At 45.2% G+C, this 18,898-nt stretch overlaps 1 protein-coding gene across 6 annotated transcripts in view; it reads right to left on the minus strand.

The window, feature by feature from the left end:
* The window catches only part of mpripa (myosin phosphatase Rho interacting protein a), a 43,265-nt gene that overhangs the window by 5,291 nt on the left and 19,076 nt on the right, over positions 1-18,898 (minus strand). For 3 of the 6 annotated variants that reach the window (XR_015104327.1, XR_015104326.1, XM_086140991.1), the window contains exons 5-20: positions 18,654-18,738; positions 15,823-15,876; positions 14,659-14,890; positions 13,980-14,535; positions 11,743-11,884; positions 11,434-11,550; positions 10,026-10,082; positions 9,838-9,906; positions 9,660-9,749; positions 8,314-8,423; positions 8,128-8,166; positions 6,317-7,076; positions 6,121-6,237; positions 1,544-5,272; positions 307-454; positions 119-224 (exon numbers count right to left, since the gene is read on the minus strand). Coding sequence is in view for 4 of the 6 variants with exons in the window: in XM_086140991.1 (XP_085997117.1) it covers positions 119-224; positions 307-454; positions 1,544-5,272; positions 6,121-6,237; positions 6,317-7,076; positions 8,128-8,166; positions 8,314-8,423; positions 9,660-9,749; positions 9,838-9,906; positions 10,026-10,082; positions 11,434-11,550; positions 11,743-11,884; positions 13,980-14,535; positions 14,659-14,890; positions 15,823-15,876; positions 18,654-18,738 (6,411 nt within the window). In the remaining 2 variants the exon portion in view is untranslated. The remainder of the gene's footprint in view (positions 1-118; positions 225-306; positions 455-1,543; positions 5,273-6,120; positions 6,238-6,316; positions 7,077-8,127; positions 8,167-8,313; positions 8,424-9,659; positions 9,750-9,837; positions 9,907-10,025; positions 10,083-11,433; positions 11,551-11,742; positions 11,885-13,979; positions 14,536-14,658; positions 14,891-15,822; positions 15,877-18,653; positions 18,739-18,898) is intronic. The other 3 variants (XM_086140994.1, XM_086140992.1, XM_086140993.1) reach the window with 3 other exon arrangements.

Below are 18,898 nucleotides of genomic sequence, written 5' to 3' on the forward strand. Positions count from 1 at the left end.
TCATAGGCTCTGTGTTTTCCCCTTTTGTCCCTCCTCTGGCTTTAAAAATGTCTCCAAATAACAGAAACTGAAAATGGATTTTGACTCCTAAACTTGAAATCTTCTTGAAAACCCTTACTCGTATTGGAGTCGGAGCTCGTCGATGTCCGAGTTCAGTCCACTGAGCTGCGAGCGCTGCGTCTTCTCCAGCTCCTCCTTGTGTGCGTTTTTCATAGCCTCGATAGCTGAGGGACATCACGGATACAGAACTAATCTGGTCGTGTTTAAACAAAAACCAAAAAAAACGTTGCAATTCGGTTTATTTACCAGCGATAGTGGCGGCGGTCTCCTCGGCTAATAGCCTCTCTCGCTCCTCCATTAGCTTGGAGATCTCCCTCTGGTGCTGCCGCTGGAGGTCTTCGATCACCTTCTGGTGGGTTTCCTCCATGGCCGCGAAGCCGCGTTCACATGTGGCCTGGGAGAGAGGCGACGGTCAGCGTCATAACTTGGATCTGAACTAATCCTGTGCGGCAACTATTAATATTACACTACCTTTAGTACGGCGCCATGCAAATTAACCGCAGGGAGTTCCGCAAGAGCTAAACCCCGGCTATGTTAGTAAGGGAGCAGCTTTCATGGAGGGAGCACGGGCACGACTCCTATTCCACTACTGAACATGGGAAATGATAGATTGAGTAATCTCTGAATGAGGATTCATTTTTTAACTCCAGCCAGTCGATACATATCTTCATCTGAGGATTTATATGATTAAGTGAGATCTTTCTACCAACGGCTCTGCTGATGGTTGCTGACCTGGGATGCCCCAAACTGATCCATAGGGTCGGTATTAGGTAAAATCTACGTACGACATATAAAATCCATCTCTATGACTCTGGTGTTTGATAGTTTGACTACATGGGATTAAGTTGAGGCTTCAGGTTTTGTTTTATTTTGAGCATAAATCAAGGCAGAATTATAATCTCAAAAAGGAACTTATTTGCATTATTGTCAGAATTTTGGACAGATTGTGTTTGGATTCCCCCCCACCCCTCAGACAATAGTGTAGTGAGTATGTGATAATATTGACTTATTTAATACGATACTTCTGTAGATTAAGTTTACGGTTCTATAATGAGTTTAAAATCGATGACAGGAGGGCTCGGTCACAGCTCGCCTTGTAGGCCAGTCCTTGAGCCAAAGGCTTACATGGTGTGTGTGTGTGTGTGTGTGTGTGTGTGTGTGTGTGTGCAGACATGATCACTGAATTAGTTTTTTTCTTAGTTTGGATATTTCATTGAGATTTAAAGAACTAAACGATGATACTTAATTTAAAAAAAAAGAGAATGTTGTTGAATAAAGAGGACATCCTTTCAGGATTCAATTATAATTCGAAAGCAACTAGTTGAATAAATGCTGTGAGTTTGCATTTGTTAAATCACACTCATTTCCCACGTTAAAATTCTGTTATTATATTAAATGACACAGGAATGGTTACGGATCTACGTCACTATCAACTATTTGAGGATCTATTCTGATCGCTGCGGTAAAATTCAAAATCCAAAACCTTAAGACTGTCAAAGTCTCTCTGGTATTTCTCTCTCAGGCTCGCCACATCGCCCTCGAGGTGCTTGTTCTCCAGTTCATCCCTCATGGTGTCCATCTGTGTCTCCAGCTCCTGGATCCTGTCCTTCAGGACAACCATGGAGTCCACCTCTGACAGGGGCTGAGCGTCCTGCCCCCTCCCCTGCTCCTCCTCCTCCATGGGTGCGACGCTCTCCTCGACGGGAAGCGCGCGAGAAGCGTCGGGGCCTTTGTGATCCGGCTCTTTGTACCGGGAACGCAACTTTTCCATCTCCTCTTGGTGGACGTGCTGCAGGCCGCAGAGCCTCTGCTCGAATTGCTCCCCCAGTTTTCTCACGTGACTCTCGTGACGCTTCTCCATGGCTTCCATGTTGACGAGCAGGACCTTCAGCTTTTCCTGACCGTCCGCTGTGGTCTCCATCAGGGCCAGCTCTGTGGAAGCTCGGCCCTGCTCCGCGAGAACCAGTTCTTCCTTGTGTCTCTGCTTGAGTTCTGCGATCTCCTTCTGGAAGTGCTCTTCCAAGTGGGCCAGCTGCTCCTGCTGCTGGGACAGCTGGTTTACTCGGTTGCCGATCTCCGTCCGAAGGCTTTTGTTTTCGTTCTGGAGAACGGACACGGTTCGCGTGAAGTTTTGGCGCTTCTCCTGTAGGGACGTCTCGTATTTCTCTCGAATGACGCTAACGCTGCAGGCGTGCCGCTGGACGAGAGCGTCCATGTTATCGCGCGCCCGCTCGCACCAGCCGACGTCCCGCTCGTGTTCCGATCGCAACCGGCACGCGACATAAGCTACCTGAGCCTGGATAAGGGCCTCACGCATGCAAAGCGAGGTGCTGGTAAAATGAGTTGACGTCTGATGCCCTAAAAGAGAATGGATCATTTTGGCCAGTTCTGGATGATTCCCGCCGCTTTCGATTTCAAGGGCGTATTTGTGAAGGATCGCCGCGTGTCTCTGGAGCTCGGCGGCAAGATTGCGGTGTGCGTTTTGAAGGGACTCGATGGAGTCAACGCCGCACGACGGCACTTCCTCGGCCAGGCGCCTGTCTATTATTTCCTCGGCTAGGTCCCGGGCCTCTTCCAATTCGATCTGCTCCATGTAAGGAGCGAGTTCAGGCGGGTGAATATCGGCTAGCTTTTGTTGACCTAAGCTGAAGTTACTTTTAATTTCCTTGATTACGTTTTTCAAATCAGACCTTTTGGAGGCGTCGATGATCGCTTTTAAAGCGGTTTCCCTTTGATACAAGTTTTGGTGAGCTTCAGCCAACTCCCTTTTAAGATGCCTGAATTTCTCTTCATAGCACAGTTTAACGTTTTGAACGGAGTAAGCTACTTCCGCTTTGATTAACGTCTTAAAGACCGAGGTATCGACGCCCGCATCCGCTGTCAAACTGCCCTCCTGCCATTTTGAAACCTCATTGCGTTCGCACTGCATCTCCATTTCTTCCAGTTCTTTCCAAAACGCACCCTCTAACATCAACTTCCTGGTCAAGACATCAGCATAAACTATAGCCAGGCAGTCCTTGTCACTACTTTTGACGTTATCAATGTCATTCCATATCTCGGCGAGTGTTTGGAGGAGGTCCGACTTTGACGTCTGTATCAACAAAGCCATTTTGTTCAAGACTACGGCCTCGAAAGACAGCGTTTTGGCAAAGAGGTGTATCGCTTCTTTATCTAACGTGTCTGGGATTGGAGTCTGAGAGACCAGAGGTGACTGCTCCTCCAAAGCCTTTTGTCCTTGGCTGATACATTGTGACGCTTTGAACAACTCCTTTTCTATCTCAGATAAGGAATGGATCTGTGAGGCGGTGGTTTCGTGGGAGCCGCCGAGAATAGACCGGACTCTTCCTCGACTCTTTTCCACGCTTTCGAGGGCCTTGGCATAATGCTCGCTGGCCGCGACGATCGGACTCTCTCCCTCACAAGTTAACAATCTGTCTGATGAAGGCTTCCTTTCTGAAGTTCGTAGATCAATTTTGGACATGTCATCTGCTTGGGTGGATCGTTGCTCTTCCAGACTCCGCGTGAGGTTTCTCAGCTTTTCTTCGGTGGCCAGCAGTTTAGTCTCTAAGGTGTGGATGATGGAGATAAATTTCTCCTGGTCGCCGACGTGAGAGAATGTGATTTCGGACACGACGTTCCCTTCGGCGAGGCCGATTTCTTCCCGGGCGAGGTTTTGTTCTTTCTCATCGAAGTCGCCGCTGGCACGTGTGACGTCCAGGTCCTCCGAGCTGTTGTATTTTTGGCATTGAATGCTGGAGAAACGGATCCTTGGCCTCTTGACTTGAGACTCCTTATCGTCTGTGGAGTTTACCGTTTCAGATCTACGGTCGAATGAAGAGGAGAGCTTTGTGTTTGGCATGAAAGAAGCTGAGGTCTGGATCCTTTCCTTCTTTTTCTGTCCGGGGATGTGCTGCATTCCCAGCTGCAGATCAGAATAGCCCAGCCGCAAAGCATTGAGGTGCTGCTCGAGTTCTAAAATGCGGTCCTCGGCTATCACGAGCTTGGCCTGCAGTTCCTTTTCGGCAGTACAAGGCTCCACCTTTTCCAGGAGGCTTTGGCTCATCTGACACAGAAGGTCCTCCTTAGCTTGCAGCTTCTGTTCGGTTTCCTCCAAGCTGTTACCAAGCGCGGTCATTTTGACCAGTGCCTCTTTTAAGTCCCCTTCCTTGCGTTCCACCAGCCTCTCATACATTTCCTTTGTCTGCCGGATCTCGTCCTCCTTATCTTTAAGAAACTGGCTCATCTTCTGGAACTCCTGGGTTGCTCTCTCGTAGGAGTTTTCCAGGGTGTAGTAATCCGCCTCCTCTATTTCAAGGCGACCGCGAAGTTTGTTCACCTCGCGGTCCGCCTCTGAAATTTGGTTGAGGAGCTCTTGACATCGGCAAGTCAGGTGACCTCGCTCTTCTTCTAGCCGTCGCACGCTCTCTCTCAGCGACTCAACCATGCTGTTCTTCTGGGCGATCTCCTCCTGCAATTTCTGCATTTCTTCCCGGTATTCTTTTCCTCCTGTCGACTGCTGCCCTCTCAAAAGGGTCTCCACGTGTTGCTCGGTCTCCAGAAGCCTGCCCTCCATCTCTTTTCCTTTAGCTTCGGCCTCGGCTAATTTTTTGCAGAGGGTCGATCTCTCTCTCTCGTGACTCTCCTGGATGCTATGCTGCTCCTTCCTCAGACGCTCCTCCTTGAGTGCCTGACCCTCTTCCGTGGCGCTTAATCGTGCGGTCACTTCTTGCAGTCGGTCCTGCAGCCTCTGGATGTCCTTCATGTGGTCTCGTTGCAGAGCCTGCTGGCGCTCGAGGTGTCTGAGGGCCTGGTTTCTTTCCAAAAGGCTGGCCTCCACCTCCCGGAGTCTATCTTCGCTATCCTTCAGCTGGGCTCGCAGGGTGCTCTCGCTGTGTCCGTGCTCCTCCTCTTGTTCTTTTGAACGCTCTTGCTCGAGCTTGAGCTCATTTCGCATCCGAGCCACAGCTTGTTCGCTCGCAAATATTTCTGCCATGGCAGACGCCAGCTTGGACTGCAGGGCCTGGATATCGGCCTCGTGGCGTTCGACGGCATTCTGAGCTTCGGTGTAACTTCTCTTCAGTGTCTGGATCTGTTGGTGAGCAAGGTCTTGCTTGCGCTTTTGGGCCTCCAGTTCCCCCTGTAAATCTTGGTTCAGCTTGTGCAATTCTTGCCACGGCACCCGGCATGTAGAAGAGGAGGGCGATGTTGTGTTCTTGAAAAAGATTTACGAGACAAGTTTGATTAATGACACCATCTTACTTCCCCTCCCTTCTATGGAGAACCACATCTCGGAGGAAAAACGTTTCTCCTTTCTGGATATCAATCTCCTGTTTGGGAAGCATTTCCCCCCAAGCTTCCACTGTGCTTTTTCAGAGGTGACGTGTAAATTGGAAGTTTTTAGATGCGTATGGACTAAACATCAATTTGATCACACAGAACAAACCGTAACATACATAAGTGGCCAAAATATCTTCATTGGATGGTAGAAATCAAATTATAATTTTTGACCTTGTGATGTGATACAACATGAAAATGTTCTGGCTGTATGACAATATTTTGCGTGACAAATTAGTCGGAGCACGATGCAAAAAAAAAAAACAAAAAAAAAAAAAACAACAAAACAAACAAGAACAGTCCAAGTACATAATTATGAAATGAATGCATGCAGAAATCAAGCTTGGAAAAGACAGACAAACAAACAAACAAAAGCAGAAGAAAAAGCACAGCGCAAGCCTTTTTGATCGAGTTTCTTACCTTGAACATATCAGTTCAAATCAACTATTTTCCCCAGGAGATGTGAAACTCCGTAACAAAAAGTTAGTGAAAACTCATGCTGAGAACACTACAACCATGCATTTCAATTTCACAAAGCACCCACACCTGTTAGTAAAAAAAAGTCAGGTAACTTTCACTGGAAACACATCAAAACTAATATATTCCGGGCCTTAAAAAGATACTAAACATTACCAAACATTTATAGGACTTGGCAAAACTTAAAATGCTCAATACCTGAGCCTGTTTAAAGCATAGATCGTGCATGGGAGTTAGTGAGTGCAATACCTGCAGCACATAGCCCTCTCTGGCTGTTTGTTCTCGCTCTAGCGCATCTTCCAGCTGCTCTTTTAAAAGGTTGTTCTGCTTCTGCAGTTGGTCCAGCTCCTTCTGCTTCTGTCCCAACTACACGACCGACAAGGATAATGACCAAGGGGGTTCCAGAATAAATGAAACCTGGAAGTACACGGTCGTAATAACGTACCTCTTTGTCCAGCAGCACAGCCAGCTCATTCGCAGGCAACCGCTCAGTGTTACCGGAGTTCCCTGTCGCCGTGGCGATGGGCACTTGCTTCTCCTCCCGTAACGGCGTTGTTTCCACCTGATGCCATCGCTGCTCAATCTCTTCCTGGACGCCGCAGGGTTTGGCGTCCATATTTTCTCCTGTTGCGTGCGAGGCCGTCGGTTGATCCACCTCCATCTTTCCTTGCTCTTGGCATTCAGGCGTCAGTGGCTGTGCGGCTAACTTAGTGTTCATTCTGGACGTCATGGCAAGAGTATTTGGCATTGGGGTTGCACTGTTTGCAGCGTGTGGAGGGTTACCCCTCTTTACAGTCTTTTCTTTGTCTGCGTCCTCTTTTGTAGAAGCTGGGTGAGGACCAGACACGGAGGAGGTAGAGACAGGAGAGGATACTAACGAGGAGGGGGAAGAGGAGGGAGAGCAACAGGAGGAGGTGGTGGAGATGGATGAGCTGGCGTCCACGGTGTCGGCGCGATCCTTCGCCGGCTTGTCCGACTGTTCCATTTTGAACTCGGACCAGTCAAAGGTCTTGGAGCGGCCTTCTCGCCTGCGTTCTCGGATTCGGCTTTTTCGCGGCTCCGACAGCTGGGCGGAGACGTTGTTGACAGCCGCCTGCCGGAGGACGTCGGTCTTGAGGGCCTCGGGGCCGGGGCTTGACTCAGGGGTCGTCTGCAGACAAGGCTCCGGCATTACCGGAGTTTTTATCTTCTCCTCAGGAAGGGATCTAAATGAAATAGAAAATGAAATTTGGCTTTCCTTTTTCAAAATCGGCACAAATAGTACGATAAAAGCTTAATGGCCAAAAATACGAAACATAACAGTGTGGAATTTAACTGTACATTTAAAAATGATTGAATGATCAATATGATGCATGAAGGTTAATTTAACGATAAAATGTGAACAACATATTGCATCTGGCTAAAAGCAGCTAGCGTCACAATCCTAATGCAAAATTGGCTATATTGCAGAGATTTACCATGAGCAGTTGTGTCAGTTATGTGAGAGATGTATTTGCAGAAAAAGCCACATACTGACCGACAATCTACAAAAAAAAAAAAAAAAAAAAAAAAAAAAGAAAGCACGATTCGAAAAAGGGGTATTCCACATGATACGGAGGTGTCGGGAAGGTTGTGCACGAAGAGAATGAGACGAGACAGAGCTCCAGAGATTTGTGAACAGCCTAAAGAAATGTTTAAAACATCCCTTTCTGTCCTCAAGAAAACACAATTGAAAGAAGCCTTTCGATAAAGCAAAGTGTGCGAGTCAGCGGGTGAACGCTCACTCGCAAAACCTGTCTTTGTGGGGTTTATGAAGATCGGGAGAAAAACAAACAAAAAAAAAAAGCTGCTCATCGTGTGACAATTGTACGCGATTATACTTCATAAGTTTATGGCGGGAGCTGTGTCGAATATTTAATCAGTGTTAGTTCATAGAAAGTGTCGACCTATATATTGGGAACACCGCTCAGCTCAACCAATATGGCGGCACTGCATCGAAATGACAGCCATCGAAAGGAGCGAATCTCTCAGACAGGAATGAGTATCTACATCTCAGAAGTGGTCGGTCTTAAGTTCTTGTCCTTTTGTCAATCGAGGCGGGTTTGGTGGTTTAAGTGAATTTGCAATACAACAGCAGCATGTCTCTACAGAGGCACAACTGACAATGCAGCATTACTCAACAGTTACATACAACAACAACACACGGAGGCAGACATCGCCGGGCGATTATGTCACTACTCGAGGAGGAGAGGATAATCAACACACAAACTTTCCAACCTGGGCTTCAGAACGGACAGTTTCAGAGAGATGTTTTTCCTTGAAGCGGGTTGAAAACACCGGTTGAGGGAGGAGAGAGAGGAAAGAGGGGGTGAGGAGGAGAGCAGGATTAAGATCAAGTGGGTGAGAAGAGGCAGCGGTTGTTATCTGCCAGCGGTTTCGGTGTAAATCCTCTTTGAAAATTACCGGGTGACATCGGGTGCGATAGTGGGTCGAGCATTTTTCAAGATGGCCTGAATCCAGTTCCGGCGGATTCCAGACGTCATGGCAGACAGGGTGCACGCTCCATCTTTACACTGAAAACACAAGGGCATGACATCACAATGCTGGTTCTAGTTTCAAAAAGATCATTTATATGTATTAAAACTTGATGCTACTAAAGTCATAAAGGTCATAAAGTCATAAAGAGAAAGTCCATACATGAAGGTTCCCATCACACTTGAGGGAAACATTTACTGGGTGCAAATTAGCCATTATTTTGATTCTGCATGTTTCTTCATCGTAGGGCCGACAGCTTTCATCGACCTTTTTCATGCTAGCGGCCGCTAGCAGCTTCAACAGGTTCTATAAAATGCATCAAGACTGATTTTTTTTCTAAACAAAGTTGTAAGAAAAAACCTCTTCAAATCATCTCCCTGCACTCTTATTTCCCTGCAGTCTTATTTCATAACGACATTGTGCAACGATGAAACGGTTGGCTGACTGGATAACTCTCCCCGCTTCCAACCCACTTCTTTTCCATCTGTAACAGCAACAAGCAGAAGGCTAAAATATCCTCATCACCCTACTAGCAGAATCCCTCTATGGATACTGTTTTTTACACCAACCCGTCTATAGTGACCTCTAGTGGAATTAAGATTTCTTTTCAACTTAAGTCAACAAGTAAAACATTATCATGGGTAATTTATTGTGCAGGATATGAAAGTGTGTTCATTTCTATGTGGTGTAGCCCCTCTATGATGAGAAACATAAGATAAATACTTGAGTTGTACATTTCTTGACACCAAACCCACGTTGTTCTCTCTTCCCAAGAAAACACGTGGGAAAGCTTCATCGGGAAAATGTAATGAAAAGGAATCAAAGACTTAGAAAAAAATGCAGCGAAGATGAAATCCCGGCACCGAACGATAAAAAGCTGAGAAAAGTACATGAAGGGAGTATTCGGTCCGAGGACTGGAAGCAGGATTCCGTATTTCATCGTGGTACGATCCAAAAGGAACCGATGCGAGGGGTTTGCTCAGCTGACAATGCGGGGGAGCGAGGCTAGTAACCACTGCGGCAGATTTAGACCATGAGGTCAGTCTTTCATTGAGAGATGACAAGTCAAGTGACATCCTTCGTGACAGACAAAGAATCACTTCAAAAAGAGAAATAGCAAAACCTGATACCCAAAGTTGTGCCACATGGTTTCTAAAGCTGTTTATAGACTGGTGAGGGACGGGAGGGCTGAACTGTGCAGACAATAAGTCCAATCTTTACCGATGATTAATGACGCAACATGATTGATGACAGGAACGGACAAAAACGCTCACCAGGATTTGAAACCCGTAATTCCTCTGGACTGGGAATTCTTTGACATCATAGCATGTGGTCAGGTCAATCTCGCCATCCAGTATTGAAGCCTGTGCGGGGAAAAGAAAAATGTTAATGGCTTTTCAATGGAGATCAACTATGAAAATCATTTAGGATTTGTTTCAGGATAACGCTCACCTCCTCAGCTATTGAGTCCTTGTAGTATCTGAGACTCTGATCTGTGAGGACAAACCAGTGTTTTTTCCACTACGGGGGGAAAGGAGAAAACAAAAAGGCTGCATTTTTAAAACAGCTTTATCTTTTAAACTGATGTTACATCTTCAAGTCAAAATAAGCCCTTTGTGATAAGAGTGCAAACAAGTTACCATTCCATCTTCATACAGCTTCGTCATCCATCCTTTTTTGAAGTTTAGCAGATCGGGCTGAGAAGAGAAGCCAGAGAGGTAGAACATTATAGATGCATATCGATGACAGGACATTTCACGAGAAAGGCAGGCCAGAAAGCTTTGGATCATTCAGAAAAACACAAGGGGCAAAAGTTACTCTGGATTAAAGTTCAGCCATTCATATTTCATTTGAATAGGTCACATTGACATCACCCTAAACCTCTGCGTGTCCGTGCATTTGTGCACTTTACGGCGACACCTAAACACAGGACTTGAGCTCCGGAGACGGAGTGGCGGGAGCTGGACTGTGAAAAGCACACTGCAGCACACTGAAACCCAGCTCAAGTCTGTTTATAGACGAAAGTAAATCATTCGTCCGCAACTAGTCCTCTGCTGATTCAATACCTTGTTTTTGCTGAGCTTCATCAGGTGTGGAGTCACCGCCTGGCAAAGGGTCATTCTGATGTCTAACTGCTTTCATATATTGTCAATCTGCCTTTTTCCTCCGGTCCCAGGGGCATTTGCACAACTGCGACTGCTACTGTGTTGTCTATTTATAATCATCAGGAGCCGTGGCGGCAGTGGTGTGCGTCTGTCTGTGTGTGTGTGTGTGTGTGTGTGTGTAAAGGTGGGAGGGGTTTCAGGCAGCTGCAGCTCAGTCAGTGACCAATCCAATCCCAGGTGGATCCCCCTACAGTCCACTAAACTGACCTCCGTTCAGAACCAGACGTGATGACACTTTTGCAAACTCAAGCTTGATTTGCTGCTTCGACAACAACTTGCAATTTGTCAAGAATATTATTTCGCGTCATCAAGTAACTTTACAAGAAATGAATTAAAAGAAAATCCCTTTTTGTATTGTTGTCAATGTGAGCTCTCAGGCCTAATTCTTCACTGTTACGCTCCGGAGAGATGGAATTGATAGAAATAACCGTGCGCACTTTAGATACACACTATATAATCAACAACTTGTGGAGAATTTCCCCTGGACTAGTGCGTCTTTTACCCGTGACGCTTTCAGAGACGGACAGAGCAGGTCTGCCAAGCCACTTGCATGTTTTGACACAATGAAATGCACGCGCTTGTTCTATTTTCTATTGTGTCTTTGTGTGGTGATTTATCAGTCTTATCCACCTTGTGTTGAAACACAACCCCTTTTTTTAGCACGCGAGGTGGGAGGAGGGACAGGACAAACAAAGTGAGACGGACTCCCAAACCTCCCATTGCTCCTCTAACATCAGGTGTCAGTCCGCCCGCAGCTGCGTTTAACACTTAACTGTAGGTTTTCATAGACAGCATTTAAGGGCAACATTCTTCGTCTCCTTGCGAGCCAATCCAACGGATCGCTTTTGAGGTCACACAAATTCGAAATACTCCAATAACTTACGGTCATGGAGGACTCGGTGACTCTGCGGTCCAGTGACTTTGCTCTCCTCAAGTTTGCAAAAGTGGAGCTGGAGATATTGGGGACCGATCGGTCCTTTCCTGCATCAAGGGACAGATCCTAAAAACAAAAGCATTTAAAAGTTGTTCACACTTGATAGAAGAAAAAAAAACAAAACAGAATTATGTTACCTCCCATGTAATGAATATACCATTAAATGTGTTTTAGACATCTTTATTACACATAATGTTGCTTTCTGTGCCGTGAAGGGTAAGACATTTTGCCAACAGAATAATGAAGGGGGGAGCATACATGTTTTTCAGCCAGACAACGTCTCTCCCTGCGGCCTTGGCGCTGGATGTTTGAGATATTTGCGGAAAGCTCACTGGAGGTGTTCGTGTCCATGCGCTCTCCATGCGGACCTTCCTCGAATCGGCCGATTACTTGAGGACGCCTAAGAAACAAACAGATCAGCCTTTTTGAAGACACGCTCGATACATATCTTATTTAGTGTAAAGCCTTTTTCTGACAGTGGGCTATACTACTTGACCAAAAAAACTTTTAATGACGGATGACTTTAGTAACACCCTCATGTCTGATTAACACGCGGCCTTGTGTATAATAGTAGCATGCTAGCAGATTGTCAACAAATCATATTCAAAAACAGTTGGAACACTGTGTAGCATATAAACAAAAACAGAAGAAAACTATTTGCAAATTCATTTTGACCCATATTTAATTACTTTCTTTAAGCAGACCTGACGCTCAAACGATGACAGTGGGACTGCGGGACATTTCAACCACTTTGGACCAGGTGTACAAAGAGAGCACACAGGTCGGTGACTGTTGCAACTGAAACTTCAGATTTAAAAAGATCTGGGTGGTTTTAAGGGGTAATATTGTGACTTGGTATGAAAAGGGTTCCTTTCAAAGAAGGGTGGACACTTATAAGGAAGCACAGGTGGGATAATAGTAAACAACACGCCTGGAACATTTCTATGCATGCATTTTTAAGCCCCCCTCCCGCTCCATGGAAAATATTTACTATTAAAGGATTTAAGAATCATGAGAAAGAAGACTTATCAATGCAAAGATACCAAGGGATTCCTCGTTAGAGCCCGTTGCAGGAGCAAATTGCACATCTGTGACGTGACACAACCGGTGAAAGCACATATTGGACTTGAGCGCAAGAAGTCGCTGTCTACGAAATGTGTTTTCAGAGCAGGTCAGTTCGTTTCAGGCGAATGGTGAAAAGCCATGTTTCTGTGCACGTACAAGAGTGTAACTTCATAGATCATCCATGCATTTATATTTTTCATAAAACAAATTATCTGGACATTAGACATTTAGTTTTTGTACAATACCGAGTAGAATATGGTCAAAAAGGATTTGTAAATACTGAGGTTCTGTTTATCTGGGGTTGACACAGTGTTACAACTTTACCAATGTTTTGTAGTTTGACTTAAATTCTGACACAAAAACCTTGAGATTCATTTAAGAGTTGTAGGCAGTGTTATTTGACAGGATTAAACCGTATGAAAAGGAGAGAGCTCGGATGGTGGATTAAATAAACTGCAGAAAAACAGAAGCCATGGCGACATGGGCAGCGTTACCTTACATCACTGCACATTTTGCAACCCAAACAAGTTTGCAGATAGCAAGTAGTAGTAGTAGTAGTAGAAGATAGTAAATCGAGTAGTTCTATTAAACAGTATATGTGTGTGTTCCCAGGCAGTGCAGAGATGAAATGATAGAAAGCAGGAATCAGCGATGACCAGCAGGGAACAGCATTGAGACAGGGGTGGAGGGGTTGGTTGAGCATTTAGCTCTGAGAAGCTCTGTTCAGAAGCCCCTGGAAAAGATCAAAACAACAAAACCAACTAGCAAAGGTAGCCATAGCAAGAGGTAGAGACCAATAGAAATGAAAGAAACACATGCAATTAAGTCCCGAGTTCATTAAAAGCAACCCACTGTCGGGGAGCGTCAGCGAAAGCAGCCACAAGGTGGTGCTAAGAAACAGATGCTGAAATGTATTGAGCGACGTTTCAAATACAACGCTTTCCCGGGACCGCGACGTATAGGTTTTAAATCAGTACGAGGGCCAGCAACCGCCGAACCCATTAAGTTCTTTTCCATTAGAAGGTAATTCTCTTCTTTCTGCAGGTCTCTCACTTTCCACATAGGTAAAGGAATGTGAAAACGGCTCTCCGGTGTCAAAGTCCCTTCAATTTTAATCTTGTCATTCCCCTTATCAGCGAATAGTGACAAGATGGGAAATTCTGAGGCAAATTAATAGTCATGGGACTATATGTTAATACAGACACATGTTAACTTGAGAGCACTTGTACCATGGAAATTTCCATTTAAATTTGCGAAGAGGGAGATGTTTCGAGAATTGCAAGGAGGAGAACCGCACTAGACGAGAACCGAGCGAAGCCGAGTCCGTGCGCAAACATGTATGAAGGGCCTTGTGATTATAAAAACTGCATCCATCCCTCATTATTTGGGAAAGACGGTGGAAAGCGTGGCCGTTATCCACGTGCGCTCACCTGCGCTCCTCACCAAACAGCCGCGCCACCTCTTCTCTGCCAGGACTCCGTGTCCGTGCTCTCAGCTCTTGGCGCTTTTTCTCGGAACAAAAAGCTTCATTATAGGTCAGTCTGCGAGCCCGTGGGACATCCGACAGGGTGGTGTACTCCCTGCCTGACCGGCCTACTCTGCCTCCTCCTCCGCAAAAACTACTAGCGCTCCCTCCACCAGCACGGGCCTCCCAGGTGGGTGTGGTAACGCTGGGCTCCGAGTCCAGCGAACTCTGGGAGGAGCTGATGGTGGAGTAGCTGGGAGAAATGAGCGCACCTGGAGAGGGCAGAGGATCTTGGGAGGGTTGATAGGGAGAAATTGGGGGTTCTGATTCTGAGTTGTACCTGGAACTGGGATAGCCTAAAGAGGAGGAGGACGCTGAGGAGGACAGAGGCAGATACTGGGGTGGCTGAAGTGGCTCTGAATGTTGCACGGGCTGTGGAGAAGGCTCGGACTTGGTCTTCTCCAGGGAAAAGTAACCGCTTTCCACGCGTACCTTGCGTCCTAAGCTTACTGTCGAGCCATCTAGAACGAGAAGAGTAGAATATTTTTACCACAGGCCGTTTCATCGGCGTGAGCCTGGCGTTCGCGAAATGACCGCCGCAACATTGAGCGGCGTGGAAAGAAACGAGAGCCTCTTGTGCTGACCGTCTTGGGTAGCGCTTCCAGATTCTGTCTGGCTCTGGCTCTGGCTCAGATGGCTGAGACAGGACGCACTGCGGCTGTAGGGGATGGTGGCCCGGCTCCAGCGACTCTCCTCCTGCCACAGCGTGGCCCGGCTCATCGGGACCCGCTCCGCACTCGCGATACTGCTGGGCAGACACGGGATGCTGCCGCTGGTGCCGCTGCTGGTCACCGTCACCTTGGCGGGGCCGGGCTCCTGGGCGAGCGTCGGAGGTGGGAGGTGTGGGAAGGAGGAGGAGGAAAGGACATGATGAGAGGGAAGGTCACAAAGATACTACAAATACAAAAAGGGAGAGAGATTGCAAGAACTGTTAGCGACCAGAATGTAGCATCATGTGTGCATGCATGCTTGCTCATTTTCAATTGTAGAGATTTACAGTTTTTAGCCCAATCACGCAAAATTAAAATTGTTCCATTGGTGAAATGATAAAAGGTGTAAAATAGAAAGGCTGTGAGAAGACAGAGCTGATGAAGAGCAAGGAGCATAAAAAAAACAAAACACACAATATGGACATTAAGAATTTCCACATTTAGGAGAATTCTAAGATAAATCGTGAATATATTGGTAGATGGATGCTGGAATAGGAGGCTAGAGGAAGACCAAAGAGAAGATTGATGGATGTAGTGAGAGAGGAGGATACAGAGAACAGGGTGAAGGTTGGAGAAGGTTGATTGGCTGTGGCGACCCCTGAAGGGAAAAGCCCAAAGGAGAATTTCAAGACTTTATTTATCCCCATAGGGGAAATTCATTTTTCACAGTAGCACAAAAATAACAATCCAGCATAATAATCATCCAAACCATATAACAGCAACAGTTTAAACACTCAAAAGATTAAAATCATCAGTACATCCCTGATTCACGATCAGCGGACAAGATTTTAAAATAACCAAGACTTCCGAAGCAAGGAGACCCTGTGAGGATTCGGGAAATCGGTTAAATCACAACATGCAGTTGTTCCAGGTGTCACAATGAACGTTCAAGAAATTAGCAAGAAAGCGTGTCTCGCTCTTCTCTTGACCTGATCCAAATAAAGATAAGAGTAGCGTTTTGGGGCCCAGGACAACTAAGGTGATGATTTTCGAAAAGGGGAAAATTGAATAAAAAAGGTTGGGCCAAAATGAACTCACTGGGTGTCCATTCATGTCTTCAGTGGAAAAACAGCGGTTTGGAGTTAATCCGCCCTGCCAATCACAAGAACCCTTCAATCTTAGGAACATGACGCCGAGATGATAAATATCCCAGGTAACATGAATATTCATGTCATAATGACCCGATGGCTTGTTTGAAGCTAATTGTAAAGCTTAAGAGTCAACAAGTACACTCTTAGGTACTTAGAGTAAAAGCAGTTTTCTAGAGGACACTTAACGCTCATATCTGGTGCACCTGACTGAATCACTGCCCAAAAAACAGGTACTTGTTACTGCCCAGGAATTTGAGTTTCTTTGCACTGCATTCCCATACTGTGATTACCTTGCTGATACGCACCATAAACACAGAGTTTTATGAGTTATATATAAAGGGCTTATATTTATGAGGATGACAGAACTAGACGTGAAAAACAGCGTTGAAAGCATGAGTCACTCTAATGGACTCTGAAAGTGTCTCCACTGAAATGTCAAATGATGCTTGTTAAGTTCAAAACAGAAGGTGAATCATGTAAATTAGGATTAAAATAGAAAAGTACATTGACAAAAAATACAATTTTACTCACATTTCCATACAAGTCAGAGAAAGGGGATTTTCCAGCACAAGAGCGAAACTAGCAACGGTCTTACGGTTTCAAACTAGAAACCTAACACGAGCTGGAACACAGCTATATTCTTCCGATATAATGTGTAAGTCGCGACATGTTTTTCCTGACAAAATTGTGAAAATAGGATGAAACTGAAATGGCGACAGTCATCAAGGTCAACAGACAAACGGAGCCTTTAGCTGTGCGTAGTTTCTGATTAGGGCACATTAAAAACGAAAGAGGTCCTGTGGAACTCAGTCAAGGTTATTACAGTGTCAACACTGTCCCTCTGCTAATTATGTGATATTCAGGGCACCATCATTAGAGCATCCACACAATGGACTTCAGAGAGAATTTTTCTTTTTGTACATCTACCACAAATCTGGATTCGCATCAGAAGTTACTGTGAGAAGGGCAGAGGGACTGCAACCCACCGTGGGTGGTCTGTGGAAATATATGCTGCGACCATTATTCATTTTGTCATTGAAGTCATCATCATAATGAGGAAACAATCGCACAGTCCCGTTATTTCACTTTGTACCTACCGGGGAGGAAGCCGACCGTGGCACACATGCAGCTCTAAACTTTATACCACCATGAAAACCCTAAGCGCTGGGCTCATCGAAGACGAACGGCAATTTGCAATCTGTTTTAGCTGCTCAAATATCGACGGACGCTTATTATTTTTTTCCCCCCTTTGCGTAATTCTTTCCAGTCCCGTCACTGCTTTGCTGGGGGAAAACTGTGCCCAGTCACTCCACAAGGTTGACAATATGCAAGATATGGTAATGAAAGGAGCTACTGGGCACTCCGAGCATAAACCACAACACTTTGGCTTGGTAATAACCAGCGACACAGCACATTTTAGTCACTTCATTGAATGTTGGCTCACACACACACACACACACAAGGTTTTATGCTCTCATGCAGGATTCTCAGGCTGGGTAAAGGTATGTACAATGATACAAACTATGAAGATGGCGCAAGTAAAATTATTACTATAAACATTTTTAAAAAGTGCACAAAGTAAATCTCTGAATAGCCAAGATTGAAGGAGACAGTCAGAAAAACTGTCCTGGCTAGTGAGTTTGATCTATTAAACACAAACAGACATTGCCCTTCTTGAGCACGACCTAACGAACACTCCAGCACCTAACAAATGTTAACCTCACGTGTAGTAAGTCATTTACAATTACAATTTCAATTGTTGCAAATTCTAAAAACAGAAATGCGATGAGGAATTACATGCAATATGCAGAGGAATGCGACTCCAGAATGCAAATATATTTAGCCTGGAAGAGACAGAGATGCTGGCAAAGGAAAGGATTTCTCTCGCACTCTCAGTGCAAAAACCAGCGGGTAGTTTAAGCATCAGCTCAGAATACTTCCACTGCATATCTTTTAAAATATAATAGGCCGCCTTCCTGTAACAGAAACAGCAAAGTGGTGCAACGTGAATGACGTGATTTTTATTTGGCTGTAGCCACGACGTTCACGTTCAAAAACACATGACAAACGTATTTCATAACAGCGCATGCCACAACTGCCTTTCACTTTACTCAACCTTTCGGTGCAGCAGGAAATATCTCAGTAATCCTTTACGCTTTCAATTAATATTCTAATGCATAGAAAAGGATTCCTTTAGGTGGTCATTATGCCTCCACGTTTTCTCAGCTAGCAGAAAACGCCATTCCAATTTTTTTTCTCCAGTTAAAATTCAATAAAAAAAAAAAATTAAGAAAAAAGGTATCTCGCCACATTTGTAGATTTAGCATGATGCTCTTTGGAAGTTTTGCGTGGATATTTTGAAGGAGCCAGTGGCTCCGTGGGCAAGCGCTGTGCATTCTTCACACATTCAAACATTGAGCCAGACATGATGTTCCTCACACATCACATCACACTGTATTCCTGTTGGCTGATAAAATGGAATCACACTTTTTAGCTCTTCTTGCATCATTTCTAGACAAATCGCTCTCCTGGGTATTGTTTATATTGTTTTATCGGGCATTTTAGAAAGTAAGTCATCAGCACTATTAACAGATGCTGCACGCCTATCGGTTCTCGGACACTGGTGTGGTAAACTTCATCCGAACTTGGACATCCAAAACCTGTAAATTTTCATGATTTTTTCCAAAGAAGTGCACCAACATCAACTTTTGGATGTTCACTTATTCTGTCCACTGTGACAATTATGAGTTGAACATCAAGAATGAATAATTATATTACCTGGTGAGTGAGTGGATCGACCTTACGTTTCTTCTTCTGGTTCTGCTTGTTTGTTCTGGGGTAAACAGTCAGAGCCTCTTGCCATCTAGTACAGAATATAGAAAAAAAAAAAAATGACTGCTACTGTGAATAATTAAGAGTTCACAATTAGACCATGTCATCCCGTGCTACTTCACAGATAATATTCTGTTTGTAAAAACTGAAAGAGTAAGTTACACGAAAAACCTTCTTAAAATAAAATTATC

Source organism: Fistularia commersonii, chromosome 33 (assembly GCF_037954325.1).
Source record: "Fistularia commersonii isolate RoL2024-O1a breed Wild chromosome 33, RoL_Fcom_v1.0, whole genome shotgun sequence".
NCBI classification, from domain to species: Eukaryota; Metazoa; Chordata; class Actinopteri; order Syngnathiformes; family Fistulariidae; genus Fistularia; species Fistularia commersonii.